Source organism: Cydia pomonella, chromosome 21 (genome assembly GCF_033807575.1).
Source record: "Cydia pomonella isolate Wapato2018A chromosome 21, ilCydPomo1, whole genome shotgun sequence".
Taxonomy (NCBI): Eukaryota; Metazoa; Arthropoda; class Insecta; order Lepidoptera; family Tortricidae; genus Cydia; species Cydia pomonella.
In genome coordinates, this window is record NC_084723.1 from 7491862 (window position 1) to 7512033 (window position 20172).

At 34.9% G+C, this 20172-nt stretch overlaps 1 protein-coding gene across 1 annotated transcript in view; it reads right to left on the reverse strand.

The window, feature by feature from the left end:
* Positions 1-8425: 8425 nt before the first annotated feature.
* LOC133529589 (T-cell leukemia homeobox protein 2-like) overlaps positions 8426-20172 on the reverse strand; it is a 58876-nt gene continuing 47129 nt past the window's right edge. Inside the window, exon 3 of the mRNA XM_061867335.1 lies at positions 8426-9024. Within this exon, the coding sequence (XP_061723319.1) occupies positions 8730-9024 (295 nt within the window). The 3' untranslated portion in view covers positions 8426-8729. The remainder of the gene's footprint in view (positions 9025-20172) is intronic.

Sequence of the window (20172 nt, forward strand, 5' to 3'; positions counted from 1 at the left end):
AGAATCAGTCTCAAAACTCTCAATAGGTAGGTATCATTTTCCTTACTTATTAATCAACAATGCGTAAAAAACCTTCTCAAAAACGTAATTAAATATTATGTAATAAGAGATCAAGCGTTTTTTTTAATAAATTGGGTAGGTAGGGTACCTAGATATCAGATACCTATCCCCAAATTTCGTTCAATTCCGGAATGGAATAAATCTCCCTTCGTCCATTTTATTTTGGTGGATTTATGCATCCCAATACATCTTTCCAATCATAATGGATTTCATTCTTCGGTTTTGGCCACTTCCAGCTTTTCAAGGACCTTTTCATAGAGGATATATTTGCTCCCTTTGCGGAAATCTTGGTAATCACACCGGGAAATAATTCTCCTTCTTATTTAAACACCACATATTGTCCCACAGCCTTTACAAGTGGCTTGAAGTTTCTAATACATTTAGTAGGTTCTTTGGTTAGAAAACTAGTTTCCGGTTCACTATCTATATCATATTTCTCACTGGCCTTTCTTTGGGTAAGTTCACCGATCACTATAGTTCTCAGACATTCTTGCAATGTGTCCTCCGAATAATTTTTATAATTACGAGCTCCCACCTTTTTTCTATAAGCCCGTGGCATGATTTGCTGTAAACAAAAATACTATTTAATTCAAAATGCCATAATATTGTAGGATTTATAAACATAATTCACTTCATGAGGTAACTATGCTCCAGGATCAAAGTTACCCCAACACGTGGTGCAAAGTAGGTACTTGAAAAATAATTTGAGGTTAAGCGTCGAAAAAATTTGAAACGGCTAGAAATATTGCAAGAAATGGGTAGCTTATTATATATATGAATACATCAAAACATACTTACCGCGAATCGATGATAACTTTTTCAGATGGAAGTCACTTTTTCTCATAATATTTTTTAAACGAATTCTCGTAGCGGCACTCGGTGACATCTGACAGAAAGAGAAAATGGCGGAACGAAATTTTGACATTCAGTGTTGCCAACTAGATAGTCCAGTGTAACAAATGCGTTCGGAAATTTTGCTGTATGAACCATAGACATCGACTTATAAGGGCCATAAACTTAATACAAAATTGGAGCACATTTACCTGGTGGGGAGCAAAGTAGGACCGTTTTACGGTATTACAAATATGCTTAAAAATATGTCCAATACCAGATAAACATCACTTTTCACTCTTTAGAATTATCGAAACTTATAGGGCAAAAATCCGGTCCCACTATACCAACGCAGCGGCACATTAAGGAAGAGACAAGTAATGATTTTTAGTAGGGTTTCAAAGCTTTGAAGAGTTTATTGCACAAATTGACTTAGTTGACAACCTGTCTGGCCTATTGGGTAGTGACCCTGCCTATGAAGCCGATGGTCCCGGGTTCAAATCCTGGTAAGGGAATTTATTCGTGTGATGAGCATGGATATTCGTTCCGGAGCCATGGATATCTTCTATGTATTTAAGTATTTATACATATGTATATAATATGTATATCGTTGTCTAAGTACCCACAACACAAGCCTTATTGAGCTTTCCGTGGGACTTAGTCAATTTGTGTAATACTGTCCTATAATAAGTAGTTTATTTATTTATTTATTTATTGCGATAGATTGATAACATCCACCATAATCTTCTACGTCATTTCTTTTTAATTACTTTTTAGCAGATTAATAAAAGGTTGCTACGTGGCGTATAAATAAATTGCTGCAGCGGCTAATGGTTCCACGTCCATCTTGGAAAACGAATAGATCACAACTGAATGTCGCCATCGTGTAGTGGCGTGTCAGCCATCGCATGGCCATCTCGCTGGGCCAGCGCTGGGCCATCGTGAAGAGGAGCCATAACTCGTATTGATGCTTTTTGTTCTTTATTTAATTTTTATTTTGGTGTTGCTATTGTTTGTAATATTTTTTATTTAGATGTGTGTATTGTGGCAACTTGGCAAGCGAATAAATGGTTTATCTATCTATGAAACTCCATTATAAACCTCCTTATAAATCCATGAATGTATCGGTAAAAAATGTTTCAAATAAAACTAAATAATTCCGAATTCAGACAAATTAACTTTTTTTAAACTACTATTAGTAGTAGATAGAACGACACTGGATAATAATAGCTCGCCTCGGGACATGCCGTGACATGTAAATTGTTCACAAAAATGCGCTTGTCAACTTGTCGGGCTAGTTATAGTCGCGTTTACAAGGATTGCTTAGTTGTATTATATGTTTAGGCATATTATATATGTTGAAAAATAAGCAAACGTCCGGCATAATCCTAAGTAGAGTAATGTAGTGGCACCAGTAACTGACAGGGAATCAGTAGCGATTCTGAGTCAGTTCTGGCGTTAAGCCCATCGTTAGCATTATCATTGTTAATAGTCCTTGTCCAGGTTGTCGGTGGGCGGCCTCTTCCCGTCTTCACTTCATTTATGGCCAGGACCTTTCTGGTCATATGATCCAGGTCTCTGCGCATAACGTGGCCATACCAGCGTAGACGGCTTTCCTGCATTTTTTGTGTTACGAGTATGTCAGCTTCTTTAAAAGTCCCTCGAATGTATGAGTTCCGAATTTTGTCTAACCTCGTAACTCCTTCTGCCCATCGTAGCTTTTTAACCAACTTCAAAATTTCAAAAAAAGGAGGTTCATAATTCGGTTGTATGTTTTTAAGCTTAGAATTTGTCTGATCTATTTCTTATTTTTGGAGCAATCTTCTAAATTTAAATCAACCATCCCTTTTCCAGCATCAATAACTACAATCAGTATGTTTCCTGTGTACCTCCGGCAGTAGCCAATGTTAGCCAGCCCGCCTACAACCAGTGGCAGTTACACGCCACATCGATTACGGTAGTCATTGATCCCACCAAAATCGTACCCTTCGAGGACTAATTTAACAGGCTGGCATTCCCATTGCATTACCTACACAAATCAAAGTTAGACGCCCGAAAGGCAAATTGCCCAGAAATAGGAGCCCCCAGCCCAAAGATTTTCACGCTTCACGATATGCCTAGGAATTTCACGATCTGCCTGATCTTACGATCGGCCGCCGACATGTAGACAGCACTATGCACGTATAGGTGTACATGCATAAACCGATTTCACGCACGCGGTTCAGTGTCATAACCGCTGGTCATAACCGCGTAAGATCCGGAACAATTATACGTAGTCAGAGGGGGTAGGCCCTGTATCCGGCACTATCGAAAAATTGAAAATAGTTATTTGCCTCTCTATTGCTCTGCCAAGTGCATGTAAAATGGCCAAGAGCAGAAGAGAGATGGCAAAGGTGGTCGCCGACGTCCGTTAGGGCATGGCAAATAAAGAAGAAGATTGCTCTTGGATATTCGAGTGATAGAGAGGCAGAAAACGATTTTAGATTTTTCGATGTTGGAGAGATTCTACCGCGAAAATAGAAACTTTCATTTCGTTTTCTTTCTTCCAAGTGCATACGAGTATTCAAGCGATAAAGAGCCAAATAGACAAACTAGCGGCAGGTTTGTCCTCAAAGGTAGGTCCTCAGGGCTCATAAAATACTGGCTATTTTGAAGAATTTGTCAGCCAAAGGAAATAAGGAAAGAAGTCACGCGATTATAAAAACAGGCCAATTTGTTATTAGATGGGACACAATTTGGGATTATAAGTGCACAAAATGCTTTTGGAAAAAATTGTGACGGGTGCAATGGAGCGCGTTTTTGTTGATATTGTTTAAAGTTTTTCTTATTAAATTACATAACGAATGTAAATCGCTTGGTATTTCTTAGAAATAGGAGACAGTGAAAATGTAGTCTTGATAAGTATATAAGTACCTAAGGTAAGTGACGTATATAAGGTATATTAATTTGAAATAAAAAATTTTTTTTTTAATAATCCGGATAAATTATGTAAATGTTAATCAATATAGGTTTCTCATTTTATTTCTCCATTTAATGATTCTCCATATACCAAAATAATTAGGTACCTAGGATACCCTGTTCAATAACGCCCAAAATAGCACTTTTATGAAACGTCTATTTTCCAAGAGTGCCGTAATATTTTTGTCGTTTTAAAATGAGTGCGTAACTACGTTTGTATGGAGAATCGGCCGTCCTCTTTCCTCTTAAGCGTGAAGAAGAAACAGCCAGACACAGTTACCTTCGCATTTAATATATTAGTAGGGATTATTCAAAATTTTGCCTTTCCGTGTCTTCACCCGTATAAATAAATATTAAGATCATCAATTATTACCCAAAGTGCTTCAATGTGAATTCATTTTTTGTTCCATAAGCATCGATTAGAAGGAGACATCCTTTAAAATATCATTTGGTAACCTTTATCCAACCGCGTTTACTACAAAAAATATAGAATATCTAGTTTAGTTTACGATACATTGTTCACTTTGTACGCGAGCTCAAATTTAGTAGCGGGACTAAAACGGCAATGGAACGGTACATTGCGTGCCAAGTCGCTTCTCATGCAGGTGCCTAAGTGCTAGGGTTGTCAAAATTGTTTTCGGTTCGTAAAACAAAGGATACTAATGACACTACAGAAGTCACGTCCTTTATAATGTTTTACCATTATAGTTGCGGCAAGGACATACAAATTGTAGGTATCATTTTAATGGTCGCCCTAAATGACGTTAAATCGTCCGATTTGAAGGACGGAAATAGGTTTTTTTCTTGAAATCGATTTCGTTTAGAGTTTTTTGAAAACCGTTTTGGTTTCGTTGAAATTGTATTGTTTCACATCAACTATTTTGGAATATGATTGCGTCTGTAATCAAGCTTGTGGTCTTTGGAGATTTAATGCCGCTTTAATGTGGATTTCATCATTTTTTGATTCATCATTTGAAATTGAAGGTACTTAACGACATTAATACGCCATTGAAAATAAAATGAGCACTATTTTTCATTTAAATTCTCTTACTGAACAAGTAGGTATACAGAGTGGCCCAAAATACGATCAATTTTTGTTTTGGGAATTACTATTTTTCTGACATACACGTCTTTTACGAAATGTGATTAAAAATTGATACTACAATCATTTAACTAAAACACAACGTATCATCATTTATCTCCTTTAGCTTTGATACACAAACACAACTGTTTATTAAATTTATCATCAATAGGCATACCGCAGTAAAAAAAAGTTAACTTATTTTTGGGCTACTCGGTATATCATGACCATTCCAGCAGGCCAATTAGTATTTTGGTTATTAAATCTCTGTAGTACAGTACTACAATTATGGTAAGTTTAATACATATAAAATAAAATGGACCTGGGTGTCCAAAGTGAGGTATGGGCACTCTGAATGTCATCTCGCTTTGTGTGGTAGAGCACAGCACAGCGGATGACATTCCAGATCTAGAGCGGAGCCCAACTGGGGTAGGGACTCCACCTTACAGAAAACCGCAGCCAAATAACAATAGATCTTAACTCATAAGTGTCGTGTTCCTGCCGGTGAGTAAGGTTGCCAGAGCTCAACGAGGGTGCGGAGTGTTAGGGTTGGCAACGCGCATGTAACTCCTCTGGAGTTTTACATAATTTTTAAAGTCAATTTCAAATTCTAACCTAACCTATCCTAAACTGTCAAAACATGACAATTATGGCGGACGAATGTTTGAAATGCAACCATATTTAATAATAATTTCGCTTAAAATTTAGTTTTTTCTTCGCAAGTGTGATGAAAAACAATGTAAGGAACTCCGGGGGTAAGAATATTGTTACTCGAGTCTTTAATTCATTCCAGCCTGCGGCAGTCGTGAATATATAGAGTCTCATACAATATTTCACTTACCCCCCTCGTTGCACAATGTACTATTTTATTTAAAATATAGAAATTAGGTTTTGACCGCTCGTTTTCAATTCTATTAGTAGAATTTAATTTCCTAGAAGCGGAGATAGTATTACAGGGTGAATACGAAATCGAGCGATCGGAGTTCAAAAGTCAGCTCCCTGAACGAAGATATATATATTAGAGTTAATTCTGACTATAGTTGACATTTATGATGACATTTGACACACTTTGTCTTTGCAAATGCCATGCAGGGTTAGGCTTGTATTTTCTTTTATCTGTAGCTGCCAGAGGCCTATAAAAAGCCCTACCATTCCATTGTGTTTTGGAATTATCTTTGTCTTAGCAAGTTTTGATCTGTGGGTGGCTACAGAATCGTGATTACATTTGAACTAAGGGTTTGTGCACAAATCACGCGAAGTTTTTTCGGCTACTTTTTGACACCCCTCGTGATTTTTTCGTGACCCCCCTCCTCCCTATCGAACCTCGCGTGATTTGTGCACACTGCACAAGCCCTAATGAATGTAGACATTAGAAAATGACAGCAAATAATAAAAAATAGCGTACCGTGTATGAGGCGATAAAACTACTATGCAGTGCTATGCTATTTCGTGGTAAACAACTTATGTATTTATGTTCTAAATTTCCTTATTATATGTTATAGTTTATGACGAATAAATGATTCTGTTTCTGATATTTGAACAATTTTCTTCGTTTCGATACGATACATATTACCCATGCGAATTTGATTCTTAGTTGCTTGCAATGTTTTCATGGCTAAACGTGTAACCCGATCTGAATCAATTCAAGTTACTTATAGATAGATATTGAAAAAGTAGGTTTTTCTCGTAAAATAACCTTTTTATTTCTTGCCAAAATATTTTTTTAGACTTTTCGAACCTTTTTATTATGACCGTGTTAGGTATTAAGTAAAACAATAAAATTCATTATTTTAATATTTTATTAAAACGTCACCTGGGATTACCAGAGCAATGAAAACTTGTCATTACACAATAATTTGCAATATATCAGTTCAATATTCAGTATATAATATATGAGACAAAATATGACAAGGTAAAACAATCAATATCTCCTTATCTCTTCAAAAAGAAAATGCTTATATATATTTTATCTATATACTCACATATCATAGCCTTGTATTTAATTTACTCTGTAACTGTGGTTTTCGTGTTTTATTTCTATGTACAATAAAGTATATACATACATACATACATACATAGTGCGTTCAAAACCGCAAATTACAGCCAGTATAAAGGTAACCTGTTTTGTCACAACAGTTTAACTTTATGATGTTCATCATTGTGCATGATTGCTTCTTATTTCCAAGTTATTTCTAATATATAAATATGTACCTACTTTCAGTAAAAAATAAAAGGTAGGCTTTAAATTACATATACATAACCTCTAGCGGGCCACCATTCAAGAAAAAATATCAGTTTTACTTGAATCAATGGTATTAAAAAGTTCCATTTACTAATGATTTTTGGACAACATTTGTATTAGTATTAGGACAGAGGTACGCTAGAGGATAGTATTTCTGGAAATCTCGATTGTTTTACCTTACATGTCTAACGGATGACATCTAAACATCGGTACCTAAGTGTTCTTATGTTAACATAATTTGGAATGTTCAAGGTATCACAAGCATTAACTCTTTATTTACAAACGGATTCAAATTATTATTTACAAAAACGGGACTTAATCACGTGTGATTAAGGTCTAAAATTACCTACGAGGACCAAGTGCGCGTAGTTCGTAAAAATTGCGCAGCTACAAGATGTTGATGTGAACTTAGCAAGTCTTCTCTGAGACAATGCTGTCCTCGATATATAATAATCGTAATTATAGACGATTAAGTCCCGTTTCCGTAAATAATCATGTGTAAAAATTTAAATCGTGAAATTTTTAATCGGGACTTCAATTAATCTTTTTTTAATGACAATAGATGTTTACAAAGCATTGTTAACATTTTAATTATTCATAGGATTTGAATAATTTTATTATTGAAGGTATTAACTGCCTTTACTCTTTTGTTTATAAAATATTTACAATGATTACAATTATAGCAACTTTAGATAAATCTAAGTTTTAAAGCGAAATCTAGATAGTATACAATTAAAATGTCCTACTTTTGTAATATTATTTACAATGTATTAAAAAGTAAACTATTATACTTTTATGCTAAAAGACAATTATTGTTTTATCTTTAATTGCCATTATTACATTTATCTAATATTATTACTTACATAATAATACTGCTTACTGCCTTCATTTTTATTTACAAACGTTCAACCCACTGAATGCACTACTTATACATAGTACAAAATGTTACACAGAACCTTTTCATAAAATTTGTTTAAGTACATACATACCGGAAAAAAGAACATAGTATTTTGTTACGAATAAATTATTCTAAGGAATTATTTACAAACTTCATTTTTGTACAAGATTTGTCAAAAGAGATCTTTCTTTTATAATGGCATTGCCAGTGTCTTTCATTCAATGTCTTGTTATTTTTTTGGCATGAGAGCAAAACGAGATGTAAAGAAAACATGATGTCTCTTATATCTCACCAACAAACCCCCTTGTCCGTTGCAGTTCATTGCATCTGACCAATTTTGCCCCTGTCATACATTTTAAGGTACTACAGGATATGTAAATTATTGAATAAATCAGCGACAAACAAATTCTCAACTTTCATTGGCAGTGAAAGGTAAAATCCAAAATAAAGACAATCCAGGTACTTAAACCAAATTAAATTACAAATATGAGCAGAACATCTTGTTTCAATTCGCACCGATTAATGAACGCTAGATTCTATTCAAATTCAAGCTAACCATGTTTTTACATACTTTCAAAGAAAGCCTTTTGTCCTTCTTAAAGATCATATATTGCATCATAAAAACCAATTTCGTAACTTTACCAAATTGGATGAATTATTCAACAAATCGGTGAAGCCACCGGTGGCGGGTGAGGCGGCGCTGCGCTGGCCGCTTGAGCGTTCATGAACCCTTGGTTCCCTGCCCACGGCTGCAGATTCTGTAAAGCGCTGAGCGCTGTATTCGCAGGAGGAGCCTGCGCTGAGTTAGTAGGGCTTTGGTAGTGAAGCGCTGATAACGGCGCTGAAGGCGGTGGTTCTGGGATGTAGCCTTTGCTTAAAGCTTCGGCTTGGAGGGAGAGCATCAGTCGGTTGGCCGCTTGGCGTTCCGCTTCACGCTCTTCAGCTGTTTGGCGTCTGGAACAATGGAGAATAATGTGTTAAAATAATGTTACATGTTTGTGACTATGTCTTTCATGAACGAGAGAGGGTTAAATAATGGTTAATCAGAATGGTTCAGGGAATCCAATGTGTAACTTTCGGCAAGCGTCCATAGGACTTGATTCCCTGTCGCCGTTTTTGAGCAAAAAATATAATTTTAAGGTTACGACAAAAATGCAAAACAAATATGCTTTGCCATTTGTCTGAAAGATATGTTTATTGCAATACTGGCATTGCGTGTAAAATCAAAAATATCGCAATTGAAGACACGTGATATAATAATTCTCCAATAGTCTCATTTAATGACACATAACAAGTAAATGGACTACGAAAACAATTAACACCAAAGCAATCCAATGTAATTAGCGAATAATCGAGCTATAAACAATGCAATCAACAATTAAATCTAATACCGCATGCATGCGGTTTGTCCACGCCCGCTAATGGCAGTGCATTATGCAGCGGACACAGAAACCAATTGCTAGTGAATTATTTAATTCAATTATTTGATAGAGGCTTTCAATGGATATTTTAGTTTTTAAAATAGTTTAATAAACTACTTTTTAAAGCACTTTTGGTTTATTTCTGAAGTTGATCCCCATGATGACATATGGTTTAACTAAACGACTTACGTTCTCTATACAGGACTTACTATAATTTTGGCGCAATTTGCATTTTTTTTAACTTCAGTTTAGTAACCAGTTTGGTTAATTTTAAAGCATTTAATCTTAAGTTAGTTCAATTTGAATGCAAATATGATACGTTTAGTTATTTTTTTTTTTCTCTTAAAGGAAGATACGCGTAGCTACCTATAAAGTTTCTCTTAGGACGTAAGAAGTACGCTATAGAAACTTTGCCGTGAATTGCCCGGATTTTATTACCAAAGTTCCTATATATAGTATTTATAACAATTTAATTACAAACTCAATTCAGTCAGATCAACTGCAAAATTCGAGTTAAATAACATGCATTAGAAAAGCCTCATTAATAATGACAAACTAGTCTATTCGAATCGATTGCTTCTACCACCATTAGGCCATCAATTAAGAAACTTTAGCCCGTCGGCAGTTTAGCACGTCAATATTGCGTTTAGCTGTCTACCTATTTAAAAGGGATTAGGGGGAATGTACGCAATTTACAAAGCACACACTAATGTAGGATTTTGGTACTTATAAAAAATGTTGATCTGTTTAATTATAGTTCTTAATTTAGAAACTTAACCCGTTCACATTGCGACACTCGAACAGTCGTCGGAACTCCAGGGTCTCATTTTGCGAAAATATAACGTGACAGTAGTAAAATTCGAGATGAGTAATGACGGTTCCTCCTCGTAAATCCCGGCTTACTTGTACAAATACAAAAAAAAAACGCGTTTGATAGAAATAAAACACAGTTCAAAATTCAAAAACTTGCCCTGAGTCTTACGATCCAAATAAAAGACCCAAGGTAGATCTAAAGAATTTCTTTATTCACTAGATCCAACTTCAAACCGATGTTGAAGAAGTTGGTCGTCACATAAGACCTTTCGTGTCGTAGTGACGTCAGTTGCGGACTGATTCACGTCAATTAGCCAATCAGCGCGATTGATTGTGTTTTGAATTAGGGCCCGATCAATCCGGGGAATTGGTTGTTTCCAAAATTTGGAGTTTGACAATGAATTTTAAATTTAAATTAGGAGATTGTTTTCAATATGGACCAATGACAAATATAACTTAATATTAGACACCTAATTACTTTTGAAAATCGGTGTGGTGTGGTGAAACTACTAAGTCATTTTTTAGCAAATCATTTCCTAAGAAATTTGTTTAAAAAATTCAGTAAGCGTCAAAGGTGAAAAAATTTAATCAGACATTTAACGTATAGTACGCCTGTATGAGATAACAATATAATATGTTCATCATTTACCGTAACCATATTTGTTGTTGATGTAACATCGAGTTGATAGCCTCATATCTACATTTGTTCTACCCATAGGACATAGCACCCTTATGTACGTGGTAAAATGCCGTAAAAGAGGTACCTTTTCGATACAGACTTAAAAACCGCAGAACCAATGGCTGAAGATCCAAAATACGACAGTTTCTCCCCTACAATTTCGGTTTAAATTTAAACCAGCAGTTGGACTTAGAAGCCAAGCCGGCTTGACAGCCATAAACTTTGGGCTTTAGTGAAGGGGCCATCCAATCGATATTATGATAAAATACAGATAGATTGAAAATCATGTCTGCGAAGCACTGTTTTACGTTAAAAGATAATCTTTACAGAACAGAAATTATTGACTTGATGATATTAAATAAAAGTAATCTATTTACTCAAAATCAGTTTTAGAAAATTAAATGTACGAGTAGTATCTAAAAATAAAAATAAAATACTAGTTTCATTTTCGCAATATTGCATAGATTTTTAAAGTTATCTACTCAATATAAACCGTCGAAAATGATAAGTATCAACACATTCGTTTAAAGTTGTTCGCGAAAATTGTACAAGAACGTTGTTACTCCCCTTACTTATGAGGCACCATTTATTCCCGCGAGAGAGGAATATTTTAGCAAGATTGAAGTGCTTTATGTTAACACAGAATAGCTACTTTTTATGCTTACACATAGAAAGATTAATTCTTGTGCGTGGTGTATAAACGAGAAAGACAGCTCGTTTAAAAAATGAACGAAAAATTGATAAGGCTAATTCATAGAAAAGATAACTTCATCTAGAAAAGCACTTATTTTAATACAAATTAATTGGTAAACATAGAAAGAAATAATTTAGTAATTAGGATGAGAAAAAGAACTCATCGCCTGATAAATTCTAAAGTCGGTAAGTATATATATAAATTCCATTGTCCTATATGGAAATATTTTTCAGTTAATGAACTTACATTCTTAGCAAAACTTCTTCCATAGTACTCACTAATATACACACCTACATGCAAGTTGAATACGATGGCGATGGCTCCATTTAAAATCTTAAGATCTGTAATTGTACCGTGTTCATGCAAATAAATATTTTTTGATTTGATTTGATTTTATCTAGATGATTCGGAGTTTTCGTCGTCATTGGACTAATCTCTTTATCAGTGTATTAATCGCTCTGTCCTACAAATAGGACATTTTATTTCTTAATTTCTTTACTTGTCTTTCTGTCCAGTTTCAGTATATGATCACATCACTAGCTTAGTTCCTCTACGTTCATTATTTACCAACCTGAATGACTCGTCGCCGACGGATTGATCCCTTTATCGGTATGAATATTTAAATACAATCCCGGTAAAACGCACCCTCGGACGTAAGTGCTTACCATTCAAGAAGTTAATGGACGATTATTGATATTGGCTATCATCGTACTAGGCAATTAAATTTACAAGTTCTATTTTGTACGTTTTTTCTTGTACCTATGAATTGCTTTTAAGTTGTGTTTTGTGCCATAAATAAATTATTATTTGAGCATTGAGTACCTACTACATAGGTAAAAAATATAACCTGGCCGCCTTTGAAAAGTTCCTGCCTATGTAAAAGTATTTATACAGTTTATACTATATAGTAGGTAAAACGCAAGCACTTCATTAGCATAATAACTGTTATAAGATTACACCTCATGTATAATAATATATGAACAACATTTCATAAATAAAGTAAGCTACATCTGTTCCCCGTACTAGTATTCAACTGTATCACGGTGGAAACAGGATTCGCCATCCTCTATTTTCAATATGTTAACATTGTTAACAATCAATAAGCAACATCATGTTATCAGTTAAGTTAAATGTTACCCGTAAACGTGGGTTGCTAAATTTACTTGCGATCTTTGACTTTAAAAGTTTAAATATGTTTTTAAAACTTATCGGCCCAACCTTTTAACGCTACGGTAGGTACAGACAGCATCAAAAGTAGCGGTTCCAACTACGCAAAAGTAGGTACTAGTAGATACGTTCTCCAGCAGCTTAACAATAAGAGATATTATTATGTCTCTGTCTGTAAAACAAATAGACTGTAACATACACTTTTTAACGCGAACTGAAGAGATACGAGTATATCACTTGCTTGGTAAAAATAAAATAAATAAAGCAATAAATATTAAGGACATCTTACACAGATCGACCTAGACCCAAACTAAGCGAAGCTTGGATGATGACGCGCAGATTTGTCAAATCTAACCTTTAATAACATGACCGTACGCGTCAAGGCACGCGTCATCGTGAATGACACGATCAATATACGCGACGATATACGAGTATACATATTTATATAGATTACATACTTATATCATATACCATATAATTTATTCAGTAATAGTCATATATTGTCATTTATAAATACAATTCACTTAGCTAAGGATAATATAGAATTTGATAAAAATTAACATGTCAATTTGCATAAAAGCATACATAGAATACACCCAGTCAGGAGAAGTCAGGAACAATATCTGTGTTCATCACACAAATAAATACCATTGGCTTCATAGGCAGGGCTACCCACCCACTAGGCCAGACCGGTCATGTTTGGAAAGATTTTGAGAGTAGCGGATCCTACTTTTGGCGCGTTGTTTCATTCACTACTTTTGATGCTGAATGTACTTACTCATATAATCCAACATTCTCACATCTCCAGAAGTATATTCTAATGACCACATTTAAACGTAAACGCCACAACAACAAAGCCTTAAAAGTCTCAGTTTAGTGTGTAACCATCAACTTCAAGGACTGACAATCGCCCAGACCGCAAGACCGCGACCTCAACCCGGATCAGTTGGCCAACCAGGCGGGCTAATCATCTTCTTTACCTTATGATGCCGAGAAGCGTCATGACAATGACACATATGACTATCAAAACATTGGAACTACGGTGTTGAGTCAGTGGCAGAGGCGGGACTTTTGCTTTTACTTCATTGCCCATGAGAAGGGCGTCAATTCCCTAATGTAAATCGAGTGCTATGGAGACCCGGCCTGTAGTCATATCTTCTATGTAATGTAAGTCATATCTGCAATTATATTTATGGGAAATTCGAATGATCTCATTAATATAAGAAAATGTCTTTTATTACCAAATATCACCAATAAATGCGATGAAACAAGCACTTTAATCAGAAGCATCTTAGTCAATATTGTCGAAATAAAAAGTTGCAAAATACTTTGTTTTCGAGTTCACCTTAAATATTACACCCTTATAACAAAAACGGTTATATTTTTAATAAGAAAATGCCCAACAATCGAACTTTAATGACCTTAAAACTACCCATATTTTACTGACATCAAATATTCAACCATAAAGAGCCTCATATTGCCAACTTGAGTCTCCAAGTTCCTTAGCAAGGGTAAAAGCGTCCCACAACTTAACTCCATGGCCTTTACTTAAAAGGGGTGAACATACTTACGCTAAGCGTCTCTGAAATTATTCATAAACAAAGTGGGTTGAACTTTACCACGAATTTGGAGTCTAAGACGGTAATTTTTGGGATCATCATGGTGCTGTTGAAGTTGTGAATTGTTGGCAGAAGGTTTTAAAATCTAGATTTTCAATATGAACCATATTTAAATTAAAAATAATTTCCATGTCAAGTTATTACGCCAAAATAAACAGCACGTTTATAATTATGAATGACACAAATGTATTAACGGCCTGTCTGGCCTAGTGGGTAGTGACCCTGCCTATGAAGCCGATGGTCCCGGGTTCAAATCCTGGTAAGAACATTTATCTGTGTGATGAGCATGAATATTTGTTCTTCTGTCATGGGTGTTTTCTATGTATTTAACTATTTAAGTATTTATATATTATATAGGTCGTTGTCTAAGTACCCACAACACAAGCCTTATTGAGCTTACTTTGGGACTAAGCCAATTTGTGTAATAACTAATAATGTCTTATAATATATATTTATTATTTATGTATATCAAGATCTAAACTAGCTACAGTTGGTAGAACTATTTCAATGTAATACCCGTTTTCATCTTACGAAAATAAAGAATTAAGTGAGTTTCACGTAGAACCTAACAGGCTTTCTCTAAGGATTTCCACAACTATGCCATGCGGTGTCCTACCGTCAGTCTACCTTGTCTGTCACACTACGATTATCGTTTCGTGATTCAGGCGCCTATTCACCAACTTGAAAATTCACACCTGACAATGACAATTTCCTACACATTTCTGGGTTCGTAAGTAAGGGCGGTACATACCGTCAATGTTTGATATTACAGGATCTTTCTTTTTTAACCATTTTTAACGTGCGGCCTTACAAGACAGAGGCTCATATCGTCCTAATTAAGATACCACAGGACTGGGCACTTTGCATACAAACCCGTTGGCAATCAACCTTAAAACGTCGAGATAAAGTCGATTATCCTTTAATTAAGGAATAATAATATCGGTCAGGGAATAAAGCTTTTACGTTATATCGGATTGTTTTCAATTATAATGCGCGCTTTTATCGTAATTGAAAGTTTCTTGCTTAGTGATGGCTGTATTTGAGCTTAAGTGTGTATTTGGTATGCAAATGTCGGGCCAATGGACTTTATATTTTTCACTTCAAGAGTTCAGGGCGTTTACTGCTATAATCTGCGACTAAAAGTCTACCGTCGTCGCCTGAATTAGGTACTTTTAATTCTCTTAAACGACACCAGATAACACGGGCTTTGATTTGATATTGATAAGTAAATATGGCGTTAGTTTGATTTGCTTTTGGAACCTTTTTTACTTTTACAGCATAGTTGTGGATAAAAAGAAATGCAACCCCATTTCAAATGAAAATTGCATTTAAGTAATTAGTACTACGGGTGGGCCTTAGGAGGATGATTATTTTATTCATATTGGTCGCCTAAGTTACGCGATTAAAGTCTCAAATATACAACCCCGCCATCGCGAAAAAAAAGTCTGATTCATTCATTTTGGCTGTGAGACCTTGACATTTCGTATGGGATATAAAAAAATTTTTTTCGTGATTTCGGGTTTGGTCCCATATAGTAAAAGTTGCTTAGTATGACCTATATATATGTATTCACCCCGTAAATTATTGCAGGTGACTAAATAAACACAATTCCACACCCCCTCCACTCCAGACGTAATTGCATAAGTTAAATAAGGCTACCTATATAACAATATAACAAATTAAAATCCAGAAACACTCAAACTCAAACCAATTTAATTACCAAAAATAAGCCGAAAGGAGCTGCAAAGTAATAATTCACATTCAATTAAAACCGACACCGGAATAAAGTTCATATTGCCTCAAACTTTCTGATATATGGCCCCCCTAAAACCACCAAATTAAGGTGAGCTGTTACCCCCCTCCCGCTGGAGGGATATGTTCGTTACAGAGGGTATTACAACGAGTTAAGAGGGCTCTAATTAGGTTGGACGGGGTAATGAATGATTAAACAAAGCGTTAAGTCTATTATCGTAGCGAGAACTTTATTAGAACAGCTAATGTATGAGCGGGTTGTAGGGATGGGAAGAGGATGGGCTAGGTTATCGATACTTATGTACCTACCATATTATATAAAATATTATTGAGTAGATATTTTAAAAAATATTCAAGATATAATAAATTAATTTGAAACAACAAAAATTTACAAAATTACTCCGCCTCCCAAATGTCCGGAACACTATCCGTTATGAGTCTTAACTTAAGACACCTACACCTTACTACCTCCTAGAGAGTAGGTTCAGTAGTATATTTAGTAATATCAGTTGTGTTAGCAAAAATCAAGAGTACTTATGATAGTATAAAAAAATATACATGTATATCATTATTTTTTGTACATTGCTATAAAGCCGGTACATTTATTCATTATCCTATGCCGAGTCAGACGACGCTACGACGCTGTTACGTCGTCACCCAAATCCAATTTTTAATGAGTATTATTTGTGTTTTCTCGTATATTTGCATTTTTATATGTTTTGTAGTTCGCCAGTGCCTTGGTATATTTTGTAGTTGGCAGTGATACTGTAATGCTATGTAACTAATTTGAATAATAAAAGTAACGAAATTATATAAAATATTCATTTAGTATACGTATCCTTACTAAGTTTAACACCAGACCTTTTCGAGTTTAATGTACTCAATTTCATCGCCTTTAGTCTATTATCGATATCCCCTTCCCCATCCCTAGCTGACAGAAGCCAGTTAAACTCCCGTCTTGATAATTAGATAAGCGGTAAAGCGAATGAGCCGGCGGTGGCAATTAGTAATTTCAGCCTGATTATAACGCGCTGACAACGATATAAATTTGCTGCGTATAATGGAAACTGCTGTGGTTTGACAAAATGGCTTTGTTAGATGAAGGATTCAGAAATTAAGACGAAAATGGATGACCCGCGCGAAATCACCTTTTCATAGAAACCTAGTCCTCATTTTTTCATTTTCCTGTCTGGACATTAACATTATTGAAAATATTTTGAGACAATTTGTTGTATATCAACCACAGCTATGCCCCTACGTTTGATTTTTTTCAATTTTTAATTATTATAAGACTTAGAAGCATTTAAAATTATGTATGAAATGTCTTTTTCGCTCATAATTTTTTAATAATACAAAAATCGAAAAACGTCAAACGTAGAAAATCTATGGTTAATATACATCAAATAATGTTAAAATATTTTCTAAAATGTCAATATACAAGGAGGAAAATGGGGACTACGTTTGTATGGAGAAGCAGTCATCCTCTTTCCTCTTAATGATCTAAAACAAATCAATTAATGTGACAAATAGTAACATAAAACTTCATGATTACATAACTTTGATCTACTTAAAAGTGAACGACTGCCGCTATGTTGAGCAATTGAACTGCTCCTATAAACTTTGATTGTCGAACGTCAATTATATGCTCGAATCGTGTGTGTATGATATGACGTTGATTTTTTGTTTTAAAAGACAACCACTTATTAATTTTGTTCTAATTCTATCCCACACAACTGAATCATTTCATGTGTATATGTACAATCCATTTATGATTATCCAAGATACTTGGCATTGTGTGATATAATACAGGCACAGGCACACATAACAAATTTAATAAAACCAAAGTAAATGAGAAGTAAGTAAAGATATTTGTAAGCGAAATAAAGACAAGTAAGCATTTTATGAAACTTCTAGAATTCTCTACATCCCTGACCGCTTCATTCAATTTTGACTTTTAACGAATTCATGGCGCCTAATTAAGATCTGCTTTATTAATCACTTCCGGCTTTCTACAGTTTTTATACCGCTTTATATCCGAGCAAATTGTTGTTGATATATATTGTTTTTGGGTTATAAAAGTGAAATTTAAGGAGCTTATAAAATACAAATACAAAAGTTGACATTAAAACGCCTTGTTAATATCAGATTGAGATTGGTCAAATAATCACATAATTAATTAAACATAATTGATAATTCATGGTTTCCCTTTTTATCGATAGCTATATTTATCGATATCTTCATTCGATAGCCGTCTGTCCCTCCCTGGATAACTTGCCTGGTGGCAGTGGTAGATTGTCAAAACAGTTGAATGTCTAAATCGGGCCCGTCTCCCAAGTTGGAGACGTGACCGTATTCTGCATGCATAATAGAAGAGGCTTGATGCCACCTTGATTCCATAAGATTCTGAAAACCTTTTAAAATTGGAGATTTTTTATTAATAACGGCTTTAAATCTTGAAATGAGTTGGAAAAGAAGCGAGAGCTTTTGAAGAAATTAAATTTAAGCAAAATATGTTTGGTTAATTAAGGAATGCGAGTCTGTTCAACAAGTTAAAGATGAATATTGTTTATCCATGCAACATCAATGTCGAGTCAACAATTGGCGAGAAATCGCACAGGATCGAGAAAAGTGGCGCTGTCTTGTGTCTGAGGCCAAGTCTCATTTGGGTCGCTGAGCCAACGGAGTAAGTAACTATGCAAACATATTTTATTTTTATTTTTTAAATTAGTTTTTTTCCATAACGGTTTTAAATAAAAAAATGAAATGAGAAAACGTGTAAATGAATTTTTAAAGTAAAATAAAAAATATACACACTCACGAGCAATGAAGGTCGGTAATTTTGCAAAAAAATTCAAAGTGACCCCGTTTTCTGAGCCTCGATAAATGAACGATATTTATACTCGCAAAATCATTCATATTTTTAATTTCGATTTGTAGTCTTAGTATTTAGGTTTTTGTGTCTTTTTCATTTTATTATTACTTACACTTTTTTCATGATTCAAGGAAAACTTTTATACAATGCGTCGCAGAAAGCGCCCTTCTGGCAACCTTGAATTTAGTTTGACACGGAAAAAGTAAATCGATAACTTCCTTCTCCCTTTTTTCATGTCACTATGTACTTTGTTATGAACTAGATTTCCTTTGATTAAAATGAAATTCGAAAAAGATAGCGAAACGAAAAAAAAATAGGTACTAGTTGAAGAAAAAACATGTGACAAACTTGCACCCTCGTACATTCTCGAACCTCGTATCAATCAGCCAACGGATTTGTTTCTTAATTCCTAAGGAGACAGCCTACAAGCAGCAATTATCCCAAAGACATCCAGAACGACTACTACCACAGCCAAAACAGTCGCAACTCCACACTCAAACCTCAAGCGATTCCGTGTCTTCAAACTATAGGAACAAAAGCAAGATTGGCGTAAACAGACATTCTCCTTACCAAAATTAAATCAGCAGACACACTTTACGCTGAAATAGACCCTTTGCGGTGGCAACAGCTTCAGTTTTCTTCTAACAGATTACAGCACCCTAATTCTGGGAGTTTTAATATTCACTTATACAAGGGAAAAGAATTACAGGGAGGAAATGAAGCAGGGAGAGTGAATAAGTAAAGAGCCACCTACCATGTTGCCGTTGGGCGGTACATTGTGTTAGCTCGATTCCAATTCGATTTGTCGGAATACTGAATTGACAAAGGGAATGAACGACCTTTAGAGCGTGTAAATAGTTCGAGGAAATTACTGTTGGAAAGGTCGTTCCATGTTGAACTGTAAGAAATGAACTAACAAATAAATCAATGAATAAAATTCTGTGTTCGACATCAGAAGTAGGAACCTTTATAATCAAGCTTGAAAGGTGAAAGTTATTCTTAGCAATAATAGTACTGACGTGATTGATCTGTCAGATTTAGTGCAAAATTAATACCGTCTAAACGTGACATGCTTTTAAAATAAG